Genomic DNA, 26,872 nt, shown 5'->3' with positions numbered 1-26,872 from the left:
ATGATTGAACTAGCTGTTTCCAGCCAGCTAATGCTCGGCATGCTCATTGCTATCTAATTAACGCTGCTAGTGATTAAACTAATGTAAATAGTGGCAACATTCAATAGCGCTTAAGCAGGTGGTAAATTAACTTAAAATGAAGTTAATAACAATAATAAATAATTAAAAATCAGAATAATACTAATACATTTTATTCACAGTGTAAAATCAAAAGCAAACTGGTTTTGTGTGGTAATGTGTGGGGACAGAGCCTCGTGTGGTAATGTGTGGGGACGGAGCCTCGTGTGGTAATGTGTGGGGATGTAGCCTCGTGTGGTAATGTGGGGGGCGGGATTATGTGTGGTAATATAATGGGAGGTGGGATTATGTGTTAATGTGGTAGGGGTGGGATTGTGTGTGGTAATGTGGTGGGGACGGGATTGTGTGGTAATGTGGTGGGACTGTGTGTGGTAATGTGGTGGGGGCAGGATTGTGTGTGGTAATGTGATGGGGGCAGGATTGTGTGTAATAATGGGGTGGGGGCGGGATTATGTGTGGTGATATGGGGGGCGGAGCTACTGTGCAGGGGGCGGGATTAGCGAGTAATCACGATGCCTCTTATAAATATAGATACCTATTAAAAATAGAATTATGCTGACCAAAATTTTTTGCCTATGAACACAGTCAGATGTATTATCTATATATATGAGGCATCGTGATTACTCTCTAATTCTGCCTCCTGCACAGTAGCTCCACCCCCCACCACATCACCACGCACAATCCACCCCCCACCACCACACACAATCCCACCCCACCACATCACCACAGATAATTCTGCCCGCCCACCACATAACCACACACAATCCCACCCCCCACCACATCACCACACACAATCCCGCCCGCCCACCACATCACTACACATAATCCCACCCCCCCACCACATTACCACACATAATCCCGCCTGCCCACCACATCACCACACATAATCCCGCCCACCCACCACATCACACATAATCCCTCCCCCCACCACATCACCACAGATAATCCCACCCCCCACCACATCACCACACATAATCCCACCCCCAACACATCACCACACACAATCCCACCCTCCCACCCCATCACCACACATAATCCTGCCCCCCACCACATTACCACACATAATCCCACCCCCCACCACATTACCACACATAATCACGCTCCCAACACATCACCACACATAATCCTGCCCCCCACCACATCACCACAGATAATCCCAACCGCCCACCACATCACCACAGATAATCCCACCCCCCACCACATTACCACATATAATCCCGCCCCCCAACACATCACCACACATAATCCCGCCCCCCACCCCATTACCACACACAATACCGCCCCCACCACATCACCACACATAATCCCGCCCACCCACCACTTCACTACACATAATCCTACCCCCAACACATCACCACACATAATCCCACCCCATCACATCACCACACATAATCCCGTCCCCCACCACATCACCACATGTAATCCCGCCCCCCAACACATCACCACACATAATCCCGTCCCCCAACACATCACCACATGTAATCCCGCCCACCCACCACATCACCACAGATAATCCTGCCCCCCACCACATTACCACACATAATCCTGCCCCCAACACATCACCACATATAATCCCGCCCCCCACCCCATTACCACACACAATACCGCCCCCCACCACATCACCACACATAATCCTGCCCACCCACCACAAGTAATCCCGCCCACCCACCACATCACCACACATAATACCGCCCCCCCAACGCATCACCACACATAATCCCGCCCACCACCACATCACCACACATAATCCCGCCCCCACCACATCACCACACATAATCCCGCCCCCATCACATCACCACACGTAATCCCGCCCCCCCATCACATCACCACACATAATCTCGCCCCCCACCCCATTACCACACATAATCCCATCCTGCCAACACATTACAACACATATTCCCGCCCCCAACACATCACCACACATAATCACGCCCCCAACACATCACCACACATAATCCCACCCCCCACCCCATTACCACACACAATACCGCCCCCCACCACATCAACACACACAATCCTGCCCCCCACCACATCACCACACATAATCCCACCCCCCACCACATCACCACACATAATCCCGCCCCCCTGCCACATTACTACACATAATCCCGCCCCCCCACATTACCACAGGTAATAGCGCCCCCCACATTACCAAACAATCCTGCCCCCCACCACATTACCACAAATAATCCTGCCCCCACCACATTATCACACATAATCCCGCCCCCCCACCACATTACCACACATAATCCCGCCCCCATTTTACCACACAGAATCCCTCCCCCCACCACATTACCACACATAATCACACTCCCAACACATCACCACACATAATCCTGCCCCCCACCACATCACCACAGATAATCCCACCCGCCCACCACATCACCACAGATAATCCCACCCCCCACCACATTACCACATATAATCCCGCCCCCCAACACATCACCACACATAATCCCACCCCCCACCCTAATACCACACAAAATCCCGCCCCCCCACCCCATTACCACAGATAATCCCGCCCCCCACCCCATTACCACACATAATCCCGCCCCCCACCCCATTACCACACATAATCCTGCCCCCACACCACATCACCACACATAATCCCACCCCCACCACATCACCACACATAATCCCGCCCCCACCACATCACCACGCATAATCCCACCCCCACCACATTACCACACATAATCCCGCCCCCACCACAAAACCACACATAATCCCGCCCCCACCACATTTACACACACAATCCCGCCCCCACCACATTACCACACATAATCCTGCCCCCCACCACATTAGCACACATAATCCCACCCCCCACCACATCACCACACATAATCCCAGCCCCAACACATCACCACACACATTCCCGCCCCATCACATCACCACACGTAATCCCGCCCCCATCACATCACCAAACGTAATCCCGCCCCCCATCACATCACCACACATAATCTCACCCCCCACCCCATTACCACACATAATCCCACCCTGCCAACACATCACAACACATATTCCCGCCCTCAACACATCACCACACATAATCACGCCCCCCACCACATTACCACACATAATCCTGCCCCCACCACATCACCACACATAATCCCACCCCCCACCACATCACCACACATAATCCCGCCCCCCTGCCACATTACTACACATAATCTCGCCCCCCCACCACATTACCACAGGTAATAACGCCCCCCACATTACCAAACAATCCTGCCCCCCACCACATTACCACAAATAATCCTGCCCCCATCACATTATCACACATAATCCCGCACCCCCACCACATTACCACACATAATCCCGCCCCCATTTTACCACACAGAATCCCTCCCCCACCACATTACCACACATAATCTCCCCCCACCACATTACCACACATAATACCACCCCCACCACATTACCACACATAATCCCGCCCCCCACCGCATTACCACACATAATCCCGCCCCCCACCACATTACCACAGATAATCCCGCCCCCACCACATTACCACACATAATCCCGCAGCCCCACCACATTACCACATAATCCCACTCTCCCACCATATTACCACACATAATCCTTACCCCACCACATTACCACACATAATCTCACCCCCCCACCACATTAACACAAATAATCCCGCCCCCCACCACATTACCACACATAATCCCGCCCCCCACATTACCACACGAGGCTCCGTCTTCACACATTACCACATGAGGCTCCATCCCCACACATTACCACACGAGGCTCCATCCTCACACATTACCACACGAGGCTCTGTCCCCACACATTACCACATGAGGCTCCGTCCACACACATTACCACACGTTAATTTACCACCTGTGTAAGCGCTATTAAATGTTGTCATTATTTACTTTAGTTTAATCGTCAGCAGTGTTAATTAGATAGAAATGAACGTGCCGAGCGTTAGCTGGCTGGAAACACCTAGTATATATATATATATATATATATATATATATATATATATATATATATATATATATAAATAAAGTTTTATCAGCTGACAATTTTGGGGCATCTAAATAGCTAATGTAGTAAACTATTGTTACTTATACATATGAAGGGGGAGCTGCTCTTTAGTTTGTTGTAGGTGCTTGAAAATTATGGATAGCTTTGTGGTAATAAATACCCTATAAACAAACAATTTTAGTCAATATTAGGTAAAGCTATGATTACCATTTCTTGTAGGATTTTACATCAATATTAATTTTTAAACATATGTTTACGATAAGAATCACTCAATTTTCATGATTTCCTATACTAAACTTACTGAGGTTCAAATCACAGAAGTTTGTAAATGCTTAACTTGATTCCTAAATCCCTTTACTGCTTGTAATGGGAAGAATACCAATATACAGTATTGTTGCTGTTTATGTAAATTATTTTACAGGAAAAATTCAAATTGAATTAAGATTTTTGGCTTTGCTTGATTTACATTTTATATTGTATGCTGACTGTACTAATGTTAATTTATCATCTTTTTTTTTCTTTCTCTTGCAGTTGTCCTTCAAGTATGTGGTCTTGTCCTGTATCCAATCAAATTCATTGAAACTGTCACACTAAAAATTTATCATGAATTCAATTGGGGCTATGGCTTAGCATGGGGAGCAACAATATTTTCATTTGGAGGCGCCATACTTTACTGTTTGAACCCGAAGAATTATGAGGACTACTACTAGCTGTCTGAGGAAACAATAATGAAACAATAGATTTAATCGAGTTTTTGTACATCCCTTTTGTAGAAGACACATGGAGCATCAGAAAGTCGGCTCAGTTGATTTAATCTCCCTGTACCTTTTGGCTGCCAATAATATAGCAGGCTTTACAAGCATTCGAAAGAAAAAAAAATGCAGAAAAATTAATGAAAGCTATAAAGAATGGAATGAATGACCAATAACTCCATAGCTAATTGCTGCAATTTGTACCAATATTAACTTTTTTGTTGGATGTAAAAGAAATAACACAAAGGTGATTACAGTATAAATTGTGTAATGAAATTAATATGGCGATGGATGCCCAATTTTCTCTGGAATGCAACAGAAAGAAAATACATAAGTTAACCATTGTCATACCACTGAGGTAACTATTTTCTTGGACCAAGTTATATAGAAAACAAATGCTGTGAAATTGCAGAGGTAGAAAAAAATAAAGTTAATGTGCAAGATGCTAAATTTACCTTCTTCATAAAGAGTTCACTAAGTAAAAGTAAGCAGTTTAGCCACATTTTTCAACATCTGAAGGAACATTCATGTAATTACCAAATGAAATTCACCTTTGCATGGAGTATAAAAAGTAGACATCTGTTTTCCATGAAAATAAAAAATAAAAATAGATTTATGAGTTTCTGTTGAACTGTGAAAACTAGATAATAGTTAAACCTATGAGAATGACTAGAAAGTCAAAAGTACTTTTAAGCAACCCTCTTTCAAAGAAAGTATGTACTGTAGCGGAAGGATTACCTATGAAGACTATATTAATGCACCATCTTCCTTAGATGATATTTTGCAGTATTTTAAATCCATATAGAATTTATGAACTTAGTTTATAATTAACAAACGTTACATTTTATTTCCTTAATGTTCATAAGAAGATTAGCCATATATTTTCATATCATTAAACCTTCAGAATGAATCATTTTTAAGTTGATACATTAATGATTTCTTTTTTTCCAGATTGACAAAATACACTTTAAATAGATACAGTAGTTTCCTAGACTGCTTATTAGACAAGAAAAACTGAAAAATATGTGTCCACAATATTTAATTGATAAAAACATTAAATTTAGTCAGAAGTGTTAGACATAATTAAAAAAAGATTTAAATGATTTAGTAAAAACCCATTGCCATCTGCTTCTACCATGAATTAATTCAGGAAATAATGTAGTGCAATAAATTAGTTGTTTTTTTTTAAATCTACATTTTACTTTTTATTAACCTTTGTCTTATCAAGACAAACCCTTTTTAAAACAAAGTCTGCTTGATTGCGAGTCACGGACCCCCTACTATCATTAAAATGGAGAAGGAATGTAGTATTGCATACCAACCAGTTAAAGATATGGACAACTAATTATTATTATTAAATGAGCCAAATTCCTTTTTTTACATTAGCAGCTTTTTGTAGAATGAAAGTCAATACAGGCGACCCCCAACTGGGGGGTTGTTTTATTAAAATGTCACCAATAAAATGAGTTTAAATACAAGAAAATGTTGATATGCTTAGTCTATGATAAATTACTAAGCAATGCTATTAAATCTAACTTCCTTAAGGTGCAATCTATTCAATTTCTTCAAAATTATTAAAAGAACTGACTTGTCTCCTTTACACTGTAAGTGTAACCTTTCATAACAAGTGCAACTCTACAATTTTGTATGCCCTACTTGAAATCAATATTTTCATGTCAAGTATCTAGCATTTAGCTTTCCAACGAGTAAAGGGCAAACTCACGGATATTCTCAATTTGAACTGGTTTAAGGTTGCAGACAAAAATAGTTGTTGTATATCAACTTATCATGCATACAAATGTAGCATGGTCCATATTAAATGTCAAAAAATATCAGGCACAACTAATTCTAAAAGAAGATTGCAACATGAGCATATCAGTACTGTTCCCAATCAAAACAACGCTGGAAGAAAATTGATCCACATCCATATTATTGAAAGTAGAGGCATTTTATTGTAGAAAATGTCAAACAAGAGCATACAGAGGGAATTATATAATTGGACAAGTATTGATACTACTACGGATATGCAGTGATAGTTTTGTCACAGCATGTCCTTCCATATCTCTCAAATACTCTTTTGCTTTTATATGTTTTTAACATTGTTTTCTGATGGTGTAAGTTGTTTGACGATTGCTATAACAAAGTGTTTCTATATTCAATTATATGGATTAGCATACATTTTTTTCATGTGTCGTTATGGTTCAAAACATCTGAATTAAACGGCAAAGACATTAAAGGGGTTGGCAGGGACTAAAGTATTGATTATTTTTTATTGATAATAAATGGTTCTAAATATCAAAGTAGTGGGGGCTGACATGTAGCACCCCTACAAGTCAGCTGTTACTAGTTTCTGCTGCCGTAATTATATAGTATACAGAACATGACATATCTGTACACTATGAAGTGTCTATTCTGTGGTGGTACTGCAGCTTAGCTCATATAAAAGGGTGGTTGTGATTGTGAGCTGATATACTGTACTAGTGAATATAGCTTTGTAGTTCAGACTACGTTCACAGTGTACTTCATATGGCCATGGCACCTGCTAACAGCTGTTCATGGGGCTGTATGGTATTGAATCCTACATTCTGATATTTAAAAACTACATATCAATCTTAGCCATAGGTCACAGTATGAAGCATGGGGATCAAACACCTTGCAGTATTTGGTCATCAACATAGGATCAAGGGTATTTAGCACCCAGCAGCCCCAATCAGCTGTTAGCAGGTGACATGGGTAGAAGTACACCAAAGACCTTAGAGATAGATCTTCAATATAATATTCACAGATAACTCCTTTATGTAGGATTCCTTCAAATAATTAACCACTATCTTACTTCACTAACTTATATTTTTATTCAAGACTAATGTTGCTCATACTTTCTACTATTTCTTAGATTCGAAGGGAAGGATATATTAGTGGAAAATCTGCTGAATTGCACATTTCTCATACAGTTTTTTAGTGTTTTCCGCAAATATATATAGGAAGAATATGAAAGGATACAGAGAAGGTCTAATTTCAAAGACCCCCAACAATGATGTCAATAAATGAATAAAGACAATACCCAAGCTGTGGTAATAGTAATGATTTCCTAGTACTATAGATATTTACCCTGGAATACTTTGTCTATATTAAGACTGCTTTTTGCAGTATATATGTAGCACATGCACTAGGGATCCTAAACTGCCACAATAGACTAATCTCTAGCTCTGAGGAAAAATAATTTTTCTTTTATTGTCTATTACATTAACCTTTGCCAAAAATGATAAATAATTAGAATTGGGCATTGTATGCAAAAAAAATTAATTAATATCATTTATTCAAAGGAACCTGTAGGTAGTCTGGCACTATACACTTTAACTGCTTCTGGACCACCCATAGACTTTACTTTGAACTAAAGTTTTTGATTCTGCCACTATGGGACACAGCTGGACTCCCGATAAATAAAGCAGAAAAATGTATTATAATCTCTGCGTTCCTGATCACTTTATACACAGCACAGAAGAACAGCAGCTGTGCATACATATTAGAAAGTGCTATGAGTGCTCCCTCCATACACCCGTGTATCCTGTGATCACTGATTGTAGGGAGGGAGAAGGAGATACTGAGTCCTAGGATATTCAGTCTGCTTTTCTATACATGCTGGAGGCTGAGTTTCCACTGTTACTGGGGCTAATGTACCCTTCTCATTTACAGGGAAAATATACAATAAAAAATGTATTAGTATGTTAAAGTGCTTCCCAACGATTCCCAAGATTTTTCCCAATATCAGCAAAAAATAAAAAAGGAAAATAAAAAGGACGTTAAAAAAGCCCTACATATCGCAAAAAAGGGGCAAAAATAATTTTAATTTCTTAACGAGAATATTTTTTAGAGCCATTAAAATCTATATATAGGAAAAATCCCCAAATATGCCTGTTCAGGAGTTGGGCAAAATGGCCCAGTCTTAAACAGGTTAATCACACTCTTTGGACTATGACTAACATGCTCTTCGCTTGATAAGTTATTTCATATACTGTTGAAATCCTGCACATGAGTTAGACTTCCTTTTTTCATGAGCATGCACAATAAATCTGCGTGTTCTCTCTCTGACTTTATTGCACATTGCAAATGCACAGGGAGGCATTAATTCCATTGCATGCATGAGATTTCATGAACTTCAGAAATATGAAGAGAATGTCAAGTACACGCAAGGGAGCAAAATTAAAGTGTATGGTGCCTGATTTTTGCCCCCTGACTAGTCAGGGTAATTTGCATATACCGACACATAATAAATGGTTTATTATTATTACCAGATTTATATGGTCAGAAACAGTGATGGAGAATGGGTGAAGCATAATGTATACACTATTGTGTTTATCCCATGTGTTCTATTAAGTGCCCTACGATGAATAAGCACAGAATATTTTTGATATTTTGGTTATGATATGGTACAATATGAATTCCTAAAAATACACAGAGATTACAGACATAAATATAAATCAAAGAAAGCACATACAGTGAACTTGACTTTAGTTTCATATATTTTTATTTTTGTGCCCATAATACATATAAAAAAATACTTAATGCTTATAATTGTAGGACTATCAAATATAGGAATGTTTATTTTTTTATGAAGGATATTTAGTGGGAAAAAAGTTAAAAGGTGAAAGTAAAGAATAAGAATACAATTTAGTCTACAATGAATATGTAAAAGTATAACCCAAGTGTAATTGTAGTATTCTTACCTTTAAGAACTTAATCAACTGTTCCATACACACTACACATTCCCAGTGGATTTTACCCCATTCGTTTTTACAATTTAATATGTTTAGTGGTTGACAAATATTTGAAATAATTAGAATTATACATTACATCTACAGTTGAAACCTATGGTAACATAAAAACCCTATTAAAGGGCTCGTACTTCTCTCTGCCAAGGTTTACCAACTACCAACTGGTTCAGATTGGACAACCCCTTAGGCTATGTGCACACGTTCAGGATTTCTTGCAGAAAATTCCTGAGAAAAACCTGAAATATTCTGCAAGAAATCTGCAAGGAATCTGCATGCGTTTTTGCTGCGTTTTTGCCGCGTTTTTGGTGCGTTTTTTTCCGGACATTTCCCAATGCATTTTATAGTGGGAAATCCGCAAAAAAACCCACAAAATTAATGAGCATGCTGTGTATTTTACCGCGATGCGTTTTTTTTGCGGAAAAAAACTCATCATGTGCACAAAAATTGCGGAATTCATTCTAAATGATGGGATGCATATTATATGCTGTTTTTTGCGGTTTTATAGCGTTTTTATAGCGAAAAAACGCAGAAAAAAAACGTGAAAAATCAGCAACGTGTGCACACAGACTTAATCTATGTAGTTTAAGTTGGGAATGAGAACATTTAAATGGGTTATTTTGAAATTTGGTCTTGTTAGTTGAGGGACTAACATTCTGTAACATGTTGTGCATTCATTCAAGGCAACAGACTACTCGGCTCCATTGCATAATGTGCATTCATGGCAGTGAAATCAGGTATAAGTTTATGTAGTTAGGGTCCTATATATCCTATCAAGTCTATTGCACATTAAAACTTGATTTCTGCATTTCCATTGAACAACTAAATTGAACTAAAGCAATTTTATCTTCTTAAAAAGTTTTGCAATAAGCTTTATGAACAATTATTAGTACCTAATATATAGATATACCTCACTAATTCAATATTTTACTTAAATATTTTTTAAACTAGTGTTACTGTAAAGGTACTTTAGAGAATGAACATAGCAACACTAGAGAAATAAATCTGATGTAATGAACCATTATAAGAAATCTATAGATATGGGATGAATACAGTACATAATACAAGATAGGACAAAGATAATTCTTATCACAAGATATACGGAGTAATTATGACCCGTTTCCAAGAATCCTGGAAAAATGCATTGCTATAAAAGTGTTGTAAGTGGAAAAGGGTTGTAAAGATGATAAATATGTGTAAAATATGTCAGATCTTTAGCAAGTATTAAATATATTACATACTTTTGCCTTGTTTCCCCATTGCATCCTTTACTATTTTAGCTTCACAATTATTACATTAAACAATTTGGAATTTAATGAACCACAGTCACTTTACCTCTATCATTGGATAACATTACTATATTTTTATATGTTTTTATCATAATCTGTCTTCTGCTCATTGTTTACTTACACGGAGTTGATTTATTTATCTTTTTACTACTTATTGTCTTAGAGTGAATTTCAATTCCATTACACAAGAGGATATAGAGCTTTCATAAATACCCTAAAATTTCACCATAAATAAAACTATAAAATATGTTATTAAAAATTCACGCATCATTCACTTAAATGCTTATAGCACTACTGTGTATCATTTTTTATAAAAAAAAATTATAAATTATTCATTATATCTGGTACATTTACTTAGTTTTTAAAGTAATATGGAACTTAAAAAAATATGAACTAAAGTTAAGCTTGTTTTTTAAACTTTGTTTTATTCTATGTGAGATATAGTCAAATAAATAAGGGTAAATAGGTATTTGGAAAAGTAGTAATTGTTGCTTTAAATTTATGAAAGCTAGATAGTATGCAAAAGGGTGGCAGGTGAAGCACCCTTGTAACTACTGTTGTATCTTGACCATTCAGCCACTGTATGTTATACATTAGATTAGCTGTATGCTTCACTGTAACTTTTCCAGTTGGTATGTTTATACCAGTTGTTTTTTGTTTTTGACCTGAAATACTTTCTAAAGTTTAAAAAAAATCAAATTCTTAATTAGTTTTATACAATAAATTCAGATTGTCATAAGAATGACAGCCATCAGGGCTCCATTATTGATTCCAATTTCTATGGCTAAACATGTTTATGTGCCAGTATTGCATATCCTGCTTTAAACTCTTGCACAACTATGTTAAATTTTTGTACAAATAAAAAAATTATAGAGAAATTATGTGTTTAAAACATGATATATATACGGAATAGCATGTGACTGTATAATATTAAACATGCAATGAACTGACTGGTAAGTGAAGTCCAATCTTATAGCTAGCAATGTAATTTATTCAGACTGTATTTTTGTACAGAACTGTACACACTAACCTATTGCCTCTGTGTTCTTTTAATGCCTAATACTGTGCCTAGAGATTTCATTTCTGTCTATAAAATAAAATATATTTCAAGCTGGTAATTATTGTGGATTTTTTTTAAGGAATCTCCCACTAATAGAAATATATCAAATAGTTCGAAGTCTGTTAGCACAAAATGGCTATTCAAATCAAGCACAGGCACTTGGTGAATCTTTGGCATGGGACAGCATTGATTCTGAGTGGAGTATGGTCTTTCGGTCAGCCTGTATAATTGTTAGGCATCTGCCATGGAGTGAACACAGCTTACTGTCAAGGATCCCGGGTGTAACTACTGCCGGGAGGCTACTGGCCGCAGTAAGGGAGCCCAGAGCAGAACGGCCGAAAGCTCACAGGGTAACAAACAGGACCTGAACCATGTGACAGGGGGGAAGTGGCCAGGGATGGAGCAAGGTGCCGGGGTGCAAAGGAGGCGAACGGCACCAGAGAGTAGTCAAACGTGCTGAGGTCAATAAGTGGGAGATAAGCGAGGTTCTGGAGGGTGAGACAGAGGGATAGTCTGGAGGAAGCCGGAGGTCAGAGAGCCGAGTAAGCGAATGACTATAAACACAAAACAGAGAAGCCGAGAGAATCAAACAGACCAGATCGAGGATGAAGAGCAAACAAACAACACAGTATGAACACGCACACCAGGGTGTCAGGCACACAGACAGAATGAAAGTATAACTGACAGAGAATCCTAGTCCAGCGTGGGTTTAAATATCCCTCCCAGATCCAAAAGGAGACCACAACAATTAACCCTGAGAGGGCAGGGCATTAACCCTGTTCGAATCATGACATTACCCCCTCTTAATGGGGGGCCACTGGACCTCCAGGCTTCTCTGGATATCTGGCATGGAAGGCCCGCACCACACGATCGGTGTGCACCAAACTGGCCAGGAACCATGACCAATCCTCAAGAGAATACCTTTTCCAATGTATCAGATACTGGAGCTTCATGCACACCCACCGAGAGTCAATGATCCACCCCACCTCCTACTCCAGCTGTCCCTCTACCAATACTGGTGGATGAGGAATCTTCCCTAACCATCCCCACTGGCTTTAACAGGGACCTGTGGAAGACCTCAGATATTTTGAAGGAGGATGGCAGCTGTAGTCTGTAGGCCACCGGATTGACTACCTCCACAATTTTGTATGGACCAATAAACTTGGGGCCCAGCTTCATAGAGGGTATCTTATGCTTGATATTAAATTACATTCTACACATTTGATCATGTAGATTACACTTTTACTACTACAATTAATAAACTGTTGTATTTTATATTGCTGTTTATCTTCACTATCATAGAAAAAATGTGTAGTGTTAGAATGGGTACACGTTCTGCTTCTGGAAGCACCACAGCGATAAAAACCACTGTAATGTAACCAGGTGCGCAATGGGTTAACTGAGTTAAAGAAACTTGGAGAGACAGTATCAGAGAGAGTGATTGCTTTTTTTTGCTACCACCTGACACCCTGACGATAAAATGGTAGAAAGTGTCTCATCTTCATACAAAATGGGAATATTTTTAAGAATCAATGATTTTAATATTGTTGTATTGAAGGCTATATTGAATAGAGCAAATCACTTTTTGATTCTCAGTATTGCTGCTGTTTTTTTCTTTTGGTATTATCATATCACATCGTTTTTTCTTTTGGACAATTTTCCTAGCCCTATTTAACGACCAGTTAGGATATCCCCTCTCTTTTAATTTTTCACAACATGTATTTATCTCCTGTCTTAAAGCCACAGCATCACTACAATTTCTGGTGATTCTATTTAATTCACCTACTGGTTTTGACTTGATAGTATGACTTGGGTGGCTACTAGAAGCATGTAAAATGCTGTTACCAGATAAAGGTTTATAAAATGTGGAAGTGGTGATGATTTTATCAACAGTGCCACATAGTGCAAGATCCAAGAATGCAATCGTATAGGGATCAGTACTGCATGTAAAACGAAGATTGAGTGCATTTGAATTAAAATAACTCAAAAGTTCTGGTATGGCAGATACATTACCACTCCAAATAAGGAGTGTATCATCTATGTATCTGCCATACCAGAACACATCAGACAGAAAAGGGTTATCATTAGAATACAAAAACAGTTCCTCCCAGTAGGACATAACCAAATTGGCTATCGAAGGTGAGTGCTTACCGCCCATAGAAACTTCCTTACATTGAAGATAAAACTGTTGATCAAAAGAAAAATAGTTATGATTCATCAGAGAAAATACAGCTTGCATTATAAAATGACATAGATCATTAGTGTTATTACTGTATTTATCTAGATGGAATTCTAACGCCTGAATAATGACATTCTGTGGTATGGACGTGTAGAGAGAAATGACATCACACCCAATCCAATGATAATTTTCCTTCCATGTAATATTGGAGAGTTGATATAAAACATCTTTAGAATCTCTCAAAAAACCTGGAACTCTCATAACTAAAGGCTGCAGCAACGAATCCACCAATTGACTAAGGTGCTCAGTCAGAGATCCTACACTAGAAATAATAGGACGCATTGGAGGAGGTACAATTTCCTTGTGGACTTTAGGTAAACCATATATAGTGGGGATGACAGGATGGTTAACTTTTAAATATTCCATCTGTGTTTTAGCCAGCACACCCAGTGCTCCACCATCATCCACCAAACAAAACAGCTTTTTTTTTAAAGAGACTGTGGGATCTGTAGATAGTTTTTTTTTATATGTGGTTTTATCATTTAGTAAATCATTCATCTGATCTCTATATGTAACACTGTCCATCACCACAATTTAGGCCACCCTTGTCTGCTTTGTTTACAACTATTTCTTTAATTTTTTAAATCTCTTGAATAGCTTTGCGCTGCTTATAATTAAGATTGCCAGTATGCACCTTTTGTTTAACACACATGTCTAAAGATCTCAGTTCCCGTTCAATAACAGTTTGAAATCTGTCCATACACTCTACTCTTGATTGAACAGGATAAAACCTGGGATTTTTTGTGCATAGTTGATACATCTTTGTGACTGGATAAATTGATCATATTTAGCTCATTTAGATTTTTTAAAACACATTGTTCATTAAACATCAAACCACGATATTCATTCTGAATATTAGGTTCCATAGTAGTAGCTCCAGATTCACTATCAAAAAAATGTCTCTTAACAGTCAAATTACTGATGAATCTATTGATATCCAACAGTGTGTGAAACAAATCAAATCGTCGATCCGGTGCAAATTTCAATCGTAGAGAAAGAACTTGTAATTGTTCCACTGTGAGATTGCAACTCGAAATATTTAAAACATTAGGAAAATCTCCTTGAGAAGATGGTATTATTTCCATTATTGCAACTACTATATGTATTGTGTTTTTCTTGTGTCTTCTTTTGTTCATTTTTTTGTAAGTTGTTTAAAGTTATTTTTTGTTTTTTTGTAAATATAAGTTTTTTTTAACTAGATGAGTTGCTCCATTTATCATGTGATTGATAGAGTAATTTTCATTGGTGGCAGCTGGTATTTAACCTTACTGCCACATGTATGCAGTAGCTTTGAGAAAGAACATACCATTGTTCGAAACGCGTTGCCTGCTACTCACTACCATGTAATTTATTGGACTGGACTTTGCATGTTATTCTTAATAAATTTCTAAGTTTTTGGAAGCTGTTTTTTTTTTTGCTGGACTACAGTGTCACACAGGTTGGAGTATGATGAGGTCTCCTGCTGCATCACTAGTCTAGCAAGGAGCCTCTGGTCCATACTGACCACCTGCGTCATGGCGTCCTCCAAGGTATCGGGGGAGAGGGTAATGCCAGAACATCCTGTAAATGGTCGGACAGGCCCTTGTGGAACAACCCCCTCAGGGCAGCATCATTTCAGGATACTTCAGCAGCCCAGCATCTAAACTTTGAGTAGAACCATTCGGCTGAGTGCCTCCCCTGTGTCATACTCATCACTTTATCCTCTGCCAGATGCACTCTATCAGGCTCATCATAAATGTGCCCCAAAGCCTCAAAGGACAGGTTCACCGACATACATTCAGAACTAGAGTGAGAGAAAGAGAAAGCCCATGCCTGTGGAGCCCCCCTTAACAAGGATATAACGATCCCTACCCTCTGCCTTTCATTACCAGAAGCTCGGGGACACAACTCAAAAAACAACTTGCATCCCTCTTTAACAACCCTAAACAATTTTTTATCCCCAGAAAAATTGTAAGGTACTTTTACCGGAGGTTCAGGGTCCACTAGGTACACATCAGTGGTGCCTCTTCCTGAGTCCCCAACAGAACAGGACCCTGTAGAGCACCCTCCACATCTCTCTGCACCTGTTGGTGTGAGTGAACCAAGGCTTGCTGCTCCATGGACAGCTTCTGCATAAATTGGGAGAGCTCATTAACCTGCTGTTAGAATCTATTTCGTTTTGACCATCATCTTGTTGTGGTTTTCAGGCTGCTGGCCTTTTTCCTCTGGTGCTGGGTTTGTCCTAGGTCAGGTGATTGCATCACCCTTTATTACCCAGCACCTGCCTTCCAGTCCTTGCTGGAGAACAGTGTTAATCTGCTAGTGTTCTGGCTTGGTGCCTTGTTAGCTTTCTGTGTTTGATATTGTGCAGTTCTGGGATCTCTACTTCTGCCAGTTTTGTTTTTGTTTTTCCTTTCGTTTCCGCGGCTGCCTCTATTTTCCAACTGGAAGGTTACCTGTTTTTGCTCCCAGTCCCTAGATCATTCAAGGACCCCCTTCCCCCTACCTGTAGGTCTTTGTTTGAGTCTAGCCTAAGAAACGTCGGTGGGTCTATTCACAAGGAATAGGTCACCCACTCCATCGTAAAGTTTCAGCCTAGTTTTAGTACAGGGTCAGCTGTTCCCCCTTCTACCCTAGTCCTGTGATGCAGATCCATAACACCTGCTCCATGGGAGCCCATACTGGATACATAATAAACTCATACCTCACCACCAGGAAGAGACTATATGGTGAGTTATAATGTCAAGGATCCCGGGTGTAACTACTGCCGGGAGGCTACTCGCTGTAGTAAGTGAGCCCAGAGCAGAATGGTGGAGAACTCACCGGGTAACAAACAGGACCTGAACCATGTGAGAGAGGGGGAGTGGCCAGGGGCAGAGCCAGGCATCAGGGTGTAAAGAGGCGAATGGTGCTGGAGAGTAGTCAAACGTGCCGAGGTCAATAACCGGGAGATAAGTGAGTTACTGGAGGGTGAGACAGAAGAAGAGTCTGGTGGAAGGTGGAGGTCAGAAAGCAGAGTAAGCGAATGACTATAAACACAAAGCAGAGGAGCCAAGGGAATCAAACAGACCAGATTGAGCACGGAGAGCAAACAAACGTATGCACACGCACACCAGGGGTTCAGGCACACAGACAGAATGAAAGTATAACTAACAGAGAATCCTAGTCCAGCGTGGGAACAAATATCCCTCCCAGATCCAAGAGGAGGCCACAACAATTCACTCTGAGAGGGCATGGCATGAACCCTGTCCAAACAATGACACTGATAATTCAATTTGGACTTCCATTCCTTTAGGGTATGTGCACACGTTCAGGATTTCTTGCAGAAATTTCCTGAAGAAAACCGGAAATTTTCTGCAAGAAATCCGCATTTTTTTTTTTGCGTTTTTTTTCCGTTTTTTTCGCATTTTTTTTAGCATTCTGCAAGCGTAATTAGCTTGCAGAATGCTAAAGTTTTCCAAGCGATCTGTAGCATCGCTTGGAAAACTGACTGACAAGTTGGTCACACTTGTCAAACATACTGTTTGACAAGTGTGACCAACTTTTTACTATAGATGCAGCTTATGCAGCATCTATAGTAAAAGATAGAATGTTTAAAAATAATTAAAAAAATAAAAAAATGCTTATACTCACCCAGACATCTCATCAGCGGCATCCGTTCGTCTTCCTATAGCTGGTGTGTGCGCGCAGGACCTTCCGTGACGTCACGGTCACGTGAGCGGTCACATGACCGCTCACGACCAATCACAGGACAGTGACGTCATCGGCGAGGTCCTTCGCCGCACATCAGCTACAGGAACCGAACGGCAGCGTGCAGTGGAGGCGGGAACACTGCGCGGGACATCGAGGGTGAGTATAGGACTATTTTTTATTTTATTTCTTATTTTTTGACCACTTATATGGTGCCCAGTGCGTGGAGGAGAGTCTCCTCTCCTCCACCCTGGGTACCAACCGCACATAATCTGCTTACTTCCCGCATCGTGGGCACAGCCCCGTGCGGGAAGTAAGCAGATCAATGGACCCCTAGGTGTGCGGAATCCCTGCAATTCCGCATTTTTAATGAACATGTTGCTTTTTTTTCCGCTATGCGATTTTTTCGCGGAAAAAATCGCAACATTTGCACAAAAAATGTGGAATACCTTGTAAATAATAGGAGGCATAGGTTAGCATTTTTTTCGCGTTTTTATCACGTTTTTATAGCGAAAAAACGCGAAAAAAACGCTAAAAATCCTGAACGTGTGCACATGGCCTTATAGTCCCCAACTCACCAGGCCAGTGATGAACATGTACAAGTTGCTGTTCTTTTTTCTTCTCTTAGTGCATCGTGGTTTGTGTTTTTTTCCAAGATAAATATGAAGATATTTATTTAAGAAAGTCATTTAAGAAATTTTACATGGAGATCATGTACTATTTAGGGAGCATGAATTACTTTGTCCAAACTGTTCCATGCATTTGGGCATGATAATGCCCCGTTGTAGTTGATGGGGAGCAATCCATGGGAGACGTTCTTCTGAATGCACAACAGCAACTTGTTAACTGTATAGCTTTCAAGCAGTAAAATAACTTGGAAGCACTTTATTTTGAATAAACAAAAAGAATAAGGGTGGTGTGGGAAATCAATGCTGTGCCCTGTGGTTGTTGATGATGGTATAATTTTTGTGGAAGAGGAAGTGGAATATAAAGATAACTGCTGTCAGGCAATAGAAAAAGATGTAGCTTCTGGTCATGAAGGTTTCACCACCTGCCCTCGTTATTGTGGAGCATCACTGTTTCTCAAACAAGAACCCAATGGGGCCATTAAACTCATGTATTCTCCTTGTTTTCATTTTCTTCCACTTCATTGATGAAAATCAGAGATGGATATCTGAAGTACGATGGAAAAGGAGAAGGAGGAATACTCAAAGTACACCAATCACTATTGGTAAACGACTTCGATGCTGATGCTGATACTAATTAGATACTTCCTGTAGATGTTACCTGGCTAACAGGAAAATCAGTGTGAGGAGTTGGGATAGGGGGACAACCTTGCCTACCTTTCCCACGTGACCAGGTGATGATTTTGCATGTGCTGATGAAGATTTTCATTTCCTAGTCTATAAGAGACTGGATGTCCATGGTTTATTTTCCTCCTGTTGTTCCTCAGTTGGAAGATTGCAAATTAATACCTGCACCCAAGATTCTTGCATGTATGGCTCACCTACACCATCACTGGAGCTTTCAGTAGCTGTTAAGTCACATGTGGCATCACTTGCTCCTGAGTAGAGATGAGCTAACCCGAATGGTAATTGAATTGTAATTGCTGAACTCCAGACAAGGACTTCTTCCATAAGTCCATTTCAGTGTTTGAAGATCAGATGGAGAGAGAGGGTCTGTGGAGGTATTCTGCTTCCATTGGCAGCCCCATAGCCCTTACCATGACCACTTTACAGACCTTTTACCGCACCAATGTTTGTGCCCCATTGACCTCTATGGAGTTTGGATTCAAGTTTGGGTACAGTTCTTTTGCCCGAACCGAACTTTGGACTGAAGTTTTGCCAAACTCAACAAACCTCAACTTCCACAGGTCCACTCATCCTTACTTCTGAGCAAATAGCAGAAGTAGTAATATTATCACCTGAAAACTTTTTAGACATATGTGGCTTGCGGTGTGTATTGCCAAGACAAACACACTCCATCTCTACTGCACCCTATATGGTTGATCTGGTCTATCACAGAATCATCATCTCTAACTTGGCCGACAGTTGCCTCTGTGTAAAAAATGTTCTGAGGTCCTTGTCCCTACCCCTTCCTAACCTGATTCCCACTTTGAGATTTCCCCTGGCTCAGAGGGCCACTACTAGTGATGAGCTAGCACTAAAATGCTCAGGTGCTCGTTGCTCGGGTTGAACAATTTGTAATACTCGGGTACTCGGACAGAACAACAAACCCAATGTAAGTCTATGGGAGACGGGAACATTTTTACTGTGATCTCCCCCAGGGGTCCTTTTAAGGTCTAAAAATGTCTGAAAATTATGGAAACACTGCTGAAATGGCATGAGAACATCATGGAAAATGTCCCTGGAAGCATTTCTGACTTCTAGGTCACAGCTGTAAACAATGTTGTCAGAATTTCACGCCATTTTAACAGGCGCACCAAAAAACATACAAAAATGAAACCAAAAGGATTTTGCTGGGAAATATGTTAAGGGACATCCTTTCCAGGGTAATGACTTGTATATAAGGCAAAATAAGTAACTCCAAATAAAAATGTTCCTCCACCACTTGGGCTATCTTCACACGCAGCATTTTTGATGGATCTTTCAAATCTAGCAATGCTTTCAACCAATACAAATGCATTCACTGGGTAATGACATTGAAACATTTAACTACCCTAGCTGTCCATGTGTTGTGCAACACATAAGCAGACATCTTTTTTCATTTATGAAGGAGGGACTCTTAAAGTCACAGAGCCTATTTTTAGAGGGACATCAGGCGGCGTAATCTTCTTAAAGGGCTATTAAATAGTGGGTCTCCTATACTGTTATTGCCTATGCAGTGAGTAGCAGGGCTGCCAAAAATTAGGACGCACCCCAATACCCCTTTCACGAGACAGGAGGAGGGCCTCCTGAAAAAATGTTGTATTGCATGCAAGGCCTGGCCTGCCCCAAAGTTACATGCAGCCCAATAACTATTTCAGCAGACGTACTTGAGGGCCTCATGGCAAAATTGCTCCCATTAGAAGAAAGTGTGTCTCCCATACTGTTTGCTTATGCATTGAATTCAAGGCCTGGCCTGCACCAATGTTACATGCACCCCAATAACTGTTTCAACAGATGTATTTGAGGGCCTCAGGACAAAAATTTTTGCCATTAGAAAAAGTGTGTCTCTCATACTGTTTGCTTATGCACCGAATGCAAGGCCTGCCCTGCACCAATGTTACATGCACTGCAATAACCCTTGGAAACCACGTACTGGATGGCCACTTTGTTAGGGTTGGCAGAACACACCGAATATGTATTTATTAGAAGTAGTAGGTGCGTTCGCAACCCGGGATCCACCGTGCAGGAAAGAACCTGCTGCTAGATATGGCGGTACAATATAGAAGTATAAACAAACTCTTTTACTTCACAGAGTCTGTTAGCAAAGATAAAGCTGTGCCCTGTTTAGCTCACAGAGGAACACAGCTACTTAGTAGAGCAGATAGTGGTCATGCAGTCAAATGCAAACAAGCAGCTCCTCTCCGGTGGAGCTGGAATTCTAATGTCTATACGCCAGCCCTGAATCCACTCACATGAAACTCCTCGTCTGAGGTGCCAGCATTCTAGTGGCTTATTTCAGCCGGGTCCCTGAATATACACACACAAAACTCCTCACCGGAGGTGCCAGTATTCTAGGGGCTTATTTCAGCCGGGTCCCTGACTGCATACAAACACGACCACACTGGCGCTGAGCTCATACATAAATTGACACTAGCGCATGGCCGTACGGACCTGTGGATGTTTTATAGTTGCAGCTCTACTGGACCTTCCTGGAGGACCAATGGGAGCTGCTACAGGGCCTGAGCATGTGACCCCCGACCTCCAATGAGAGGTCCTCCCATGGGCATGCTCAGTGTGTGCAAAGCAGGACTTTGTCCCAGAAAAGCCTGCTTGCCGCACACCAGTAAAGGGTACAATAGCAGAGCCTGGAAAGGCAGCAGTAACCCTTTGTACAATATCAAACGCTGGGACTGACGTCTCCGCTGAGCAGGCTCCACCGCAGCTGATGCAGAATTGGAGACCACAGCAGACATGGTTCGAGATTCCCCCTGTGAAGCGGCAGGAACTAGACTCCTAACATTACCCCCTCCTAGGACCCCCCTCCTTGAGCCTCACTATGCTCAAAAGCTGCAATGAGCAGCGGAGCCCAAATGTGCTCCACAGGTTCCCAGGTTCTATCCTCTGGACCGTGGCCCTTCCAGTCCACCAGATAATATTTATTGCCACGTACCACCTTGCACCCCATGATAGCATTCACTTCAAACTCATCCGTGGATGAACCCGATGTCCCGGCAGATGACTCGGAAAACCGGGACAAATGGACAGGCTTTAAGAGAGAAACGTGAAAGGTGTCGGTGATACCAAGGCACGGAGGAATAGCCAAATGGTAGACCACAGGGTTGACCTGTTCCAGAACCTTGAAAGGACCAATGTAGCGAGGTGCAAACCTAGTGGACTCAACTCGCAGCCTGTTGTTATGGGCGGAGAGCCACACTAAGTCGCCAGGAGCAAAGGTCGGAGCGGGGCGCCGGTGTGCATCAGCAGAAACCCTCATTCTCTCCTTGGAGGCCAAGATGGTATCCTGTGTGCAGTATCAAATGTCACGTGCCTCCACCGCCACGTCTGCCTCCCTAGAATCGGTGGATGACACGGGCATGGGCACAGGGACAGGCGGATGCTGGCTGTAATTAAGGAGAAAAGGAGTCTGCCCAGTGGAATCGGCTATGGCATTGTTCAAAGCAAATTCCGCCCAAGGTAGCAAAGATGCCCAGTCATCCTGCCTAGCAGAGACAAAATGTCACAGGTATGTTACCAGAGTCTGGTTGGCCCTCTCTACCAACCCATTCGTCTTGGGATGATATGCAGAGGAGAGATTTAGCTCTATGCTGAGTAAATGACAGAGCTCTCTCCAAAACCGAGACGCGAACTGGGGACCCACTTCACTGACAATTTTATCAGGCATTCCATGTAAAAGGAAAATATGTTTTACGAACAACGCCGCCAAGGCCCGTGCAGAAGGTAACCGCGGAAGCAACACCAAGTGCACCATCTTAGAGAAATGATCGGTGACTACCCAGATAATGGTGCAGTTACGAGACTTGGGTAAGCCCACCATGAAGTCCATCCCGACCATCTCCCAGGGCCTTTCTGCCACCGGCAGGGGGTAAAGTAGCCCAGCAGGCCATTGCCAAGGAGACCGGTTCTTGGCGCAGGAGACACACGCCCTAATATAGTCCCCGACGTCACGAGCAATATGCGGCCACCAGTACATCCTCGCCAAAAGCTCAGATGTCCTCTTGGTCCCCAAATGTCCACCCACCCTGGACAAGTGAGCCCAAAAGAGAACCTCCGGTCGCAAATTTGCTGGTAGAAAAGTTACCTGGGGACACGGACTCTAGCAAAACCGGAGCCACAGTTCTCAGGCTCCCAGAAGGGACAATAAGCCGAGGCTCCTCCTCCTCCTCCTCAGATGACACTACGGAGCGGGAGAGAGGGTCAGCATGAGTGTTCTTCTCCCCAGAGAGAAAATGGAGAGTAAAATGAAACCAGGAGAAGAACAGGGACCATCTAGCCTGGCGAGAATTCAGCCGCTGGGCCGTCTGTAGATACACCAAGTTCTTGTGGTCAGTGAACACTTGGAAGGGAAAGTGAGCTCCCTCCAAGAGGTGTCTCCGCTTTGTGAAAGCCAACTTCATGGCTAGCAACTCCCTGTCCCCGATGGAATAATTCCTCTCTGCCGGTGTGAAGGTCTTGGAGAAGAAGAATCAAGGATGCTTCTGACCTCGAGCATCCTTTTGGAAAAGGACTGCTCCAGCAACAACGGATGAGGCATCCACCTCCATGATAAATGGCTTATCTACATCAGGACGATGTAGGATGGGAGCGCTAGCGAAGTGTGACTTAATCGAGAGAAAGGCCTTGGAGACCACTTCTGACCACAACTTGGGATTTGCTCCCTTCTTGGTGAGGGCAACCAAGTGAGCTACCAAAGTTGAGAAGTGTGGAATGAACTGGCGATAGTAATTAATGAACCCCATAAAGCGCTGCACCACTTTAAGAGAATGGGGTTCCTGCCAGTCCATCACAGCCTGTAGCTTGGCAGGATCCATAGCCAAACCCTTGGCAGAAATGATATAACCAAGGAAAGGCAAGGACTCCTGCTCAAAGACACACTTCTCCAACTTGGCGTAGAGAGAGTTTGCCCCTAAAAGGTCAAAGACTTTGCGAATATCTCTCCGATGGGAGTCAATATCTGGAGAGTAGATGAGAATATCATCCAGATAGACTACGACCGAGGTGGTGAGCATATCCCAGAAGATGTCGTTCACAAAGTCTTGGAAAATGGCTGGGGCATTACAGAGCCCGAAGGGCATCACCAGATATTCATAGTGCCCATCCCTGGTGTTAAAAGCCGTCTTCCATTTGTCCCCCTCATGGATGCGAATCAGGTTGTAAGCACCCCGCAGATCTAATTTAGTAATTACCCTTGCTCCCTGTAGCCTATCAAAGAGCTCAGATATCAGGGGTAGTGGGTACTTGTTCTTAACGGTGATGGCATTAAGACCCCTATGCATGGACGTAGTTCACCACTCTTCTTCTGCACGAAGAAGAACCCAGCCCCAGCAGGTGACACTGACTTCCTAATGTATCCTCTTGCCAGATTCTCTTGGATGTACTGAGACATTGCCTCCGTCTCCGGGAGAGATAACGGATAGACTCGAACCCGGGGAGGCTCTGCACCAGGCAAGAGGTCAATAGGATAGTCATAGGGGTGGAAGGGTCTCCATAGCCCTTTTGGAGAACACGTCTGCATAGGGCCAATAGTGCTTGGGGAGAGAGGAAAGATCTGCGGTGGGTACCTTGGTTGTAGCAACCTGAACGCACTCTCTCTGACATCTACCCTCACAGGATTTACTCCATCCCAAAATTCTCCCTGAGGACCACTCTATATGAGGAGAATGGTAGCGTAGCCATGGTATCCCCAACAGTACGCCATCAATTCCCTCAGGAATGACCAATAGAGAGATTCTCTCCTGATGTGATGGAGACATAGAAAGAGTGAAAGGCATGGTTTGGTGTATAATCTGTGAGGGTAGTGTCGACCCATTTACCACTCGAACGGTAACTGGTTTGGCGAGCATCACCAGGGGTATTGTGTGTCGCTGGGCGAAAGCGGATGACCTAAAATTACCCTCCGCCCCAGAGTCCACGCAAAGCTCTGCCATAAGAGTGGATGGGCATGGTAATTGTCCCCTTGAAGGACAACTTAGAGGTAAACGTCGCCATGTCTAGTGTACCTCCTCCAACTGCCACTAGACGCTGACGTTTCCCCGACCACTGAAGACACCTGGAGGCAAGGTGTCCTGACTGCCGGCAAACATGACAAACCTTAAGTGCACGAGTGGACCGGAACTTGGATCCCGCTTGTGACACCTCCATGGCCTCATGTGACTCGGATGCCTGGACCGGAGATTCCAAAGGTTTGGCGAAGTTGGGAGCCAGCTGAAACCTCTGCCTACACTGGGCTCGCTCCCACCCTCGCTCGTGAAAACGAAGGTCGATGCGAGTTGATATAGCTATGAGCTCCTCCAGTGTGGCGGGAATCTCCCTAGTGGCCAAAGCATCCTTCACATGGTCAGCCAGCCCCCTCCAAAATACCAGGATGAGGGTTTTATCCGACCACTCCAACTCAGACGCTAATGTCCAGAAGTGGACGGCAAAATGGCTGACCATGGTCGAACTCTGAGTCAATGCCAATAGTTGGAGCGCCGTATCATGGGTGACTTGGGGTCCCAAAAAGACCCTTTTCAGAGTACCCAGAAACCGAGGAACACTCTGCACCACATGATCATTGCGCTCCCTGTTATGGACCTGGTGGTTAGGAGCACCCGGAATGACCTGTTGAGTAAACTAGTAATCGGAACAAGCTCTGGGAAAGTGGGAACTCTGCTGACCGCAAATCCTACTCCTATCACACACACTAGAAATAGCCGTGGAGCGTACCTAACTCTCCCTAGACGCCTCTTCACAGCCTAAGAGCTAACTACCCCTAAAGATAGAAATAGAAGCCTAACCTTGCCTCAGAGAAATTCCCCAAAGGTTAAGGCAGCCCCCCACATATATTGGCTGTGAGTTAAGAGGAAAGTCACAAACACAGGAATGAAACAGGTTTTAGCAAAGGAGGCCAGACTTAACTAAATAGTCAGAGGAAAGAAAAGGAAACTATGTGGTCAGCACAAAAAAACTACAAAAAACCACGCAGAGTATGCAAAAAGACCCCCACACCGACTCACGGTGTGGAGGTGCAACACTGCACCCCAGAGCTTCCAGCTAGCAAGGAAATATCATGATCGCAAGCTGGACTAGAATTTAGCAGTACTAGGAAATATATTCAGGCAGCAGTAACAACAAATGAACTAGCAGTGACTTAGCTTCTGCTGGAGTAGACAGGTCCTCAGAGAAGTCCAAGAGAGATCTGAACCAATACTGAAACATTGACAGCTGGCATGAAGTAACGATCTGAGTAGAGTTAAATAGGGAAGCAAGCATAACAATAAACGAGGGCAGCTGAGAAAGCAACCTCAGAGACCAGCAGTTCCCCTCAAAGCCACCAGAGGGAGTCCAAGAGCAGAACTAACCAAAGTACCATTCATGACCACAGGAGGGAGTCCGAGAAATGGAATTCACAACAGCTCCCACAGCGGCGGAGCCCACTCCAAAGCTCTGTCCGACAGGAAAGAGATTATGAATCCCACTTTTGCCCGCTCTGTGTGCCAGGAGCTCGAGATGAAAAAACACACTGGCTCACGAAACCCCTACAGGACTTACTGTCACCAGAGTATTTTTCAGGCAGTGGGAGGTGAGATAAGGTTGGAACAGAGGTGGCAGTGGGTAAAGCTGCTGCAGCCACGCTAGCAGCCTGAATAGCTATTGCAGTAACATCCACCGCCGAGGTTGCAGGCTCGAGAGATGCCAACC

The 26,872-nt window shown here is 42.4% G+C and overlaps 1 protein-coding gene across 1 annotated transcript in view; it reads left to right on the top strand.

Annotated features, from left to right (window-relative positions):
* The window catches only part of TMEM47 (transmembrane protein 47), a 284,936-nt gene extending 276,346 nt beyond the window's left edge, over window positions 1-8,590 (top strand). Inside the window, exon 3 of the mRNA XM_077296698.1 lies at window positions 4,600-8,590. Within this exon, the coding sequence (XP_077152813.1) occupies window positions 4,600-4,778 (179 nt within the window). The 3' untranslated portion in view covers window positions 4,779-8,590. The remainder of the gene's footprint in view (window positions 1-4,599) is intronic.
* The last annotated feature ends 18,282 nt before the right edge of the window (window positions 8,591-26,872 follow it).

Source organism: Ranitomeya variabilis, chromosome 3 (genome assembly GCF_051348905.1).
Source record: "Ranitomeya variabilis isolate aRanVar5 chromosome 3, aRanVar5.hap1, whole genome shotgun sequence".
In the NCBI taxonomy this organism is placed as follows: Eukaryota; Metazoa; Chordata; class Amphibia; order Anura; family Dendrobatidae; genus Ranitomeya; species Ranitomeya variabilis.
The sequence above is the reverse complement of the archived record's forward strand: the minus strand, read 5'-3'. Positions and strand labels throughout refer to the sequence as shown.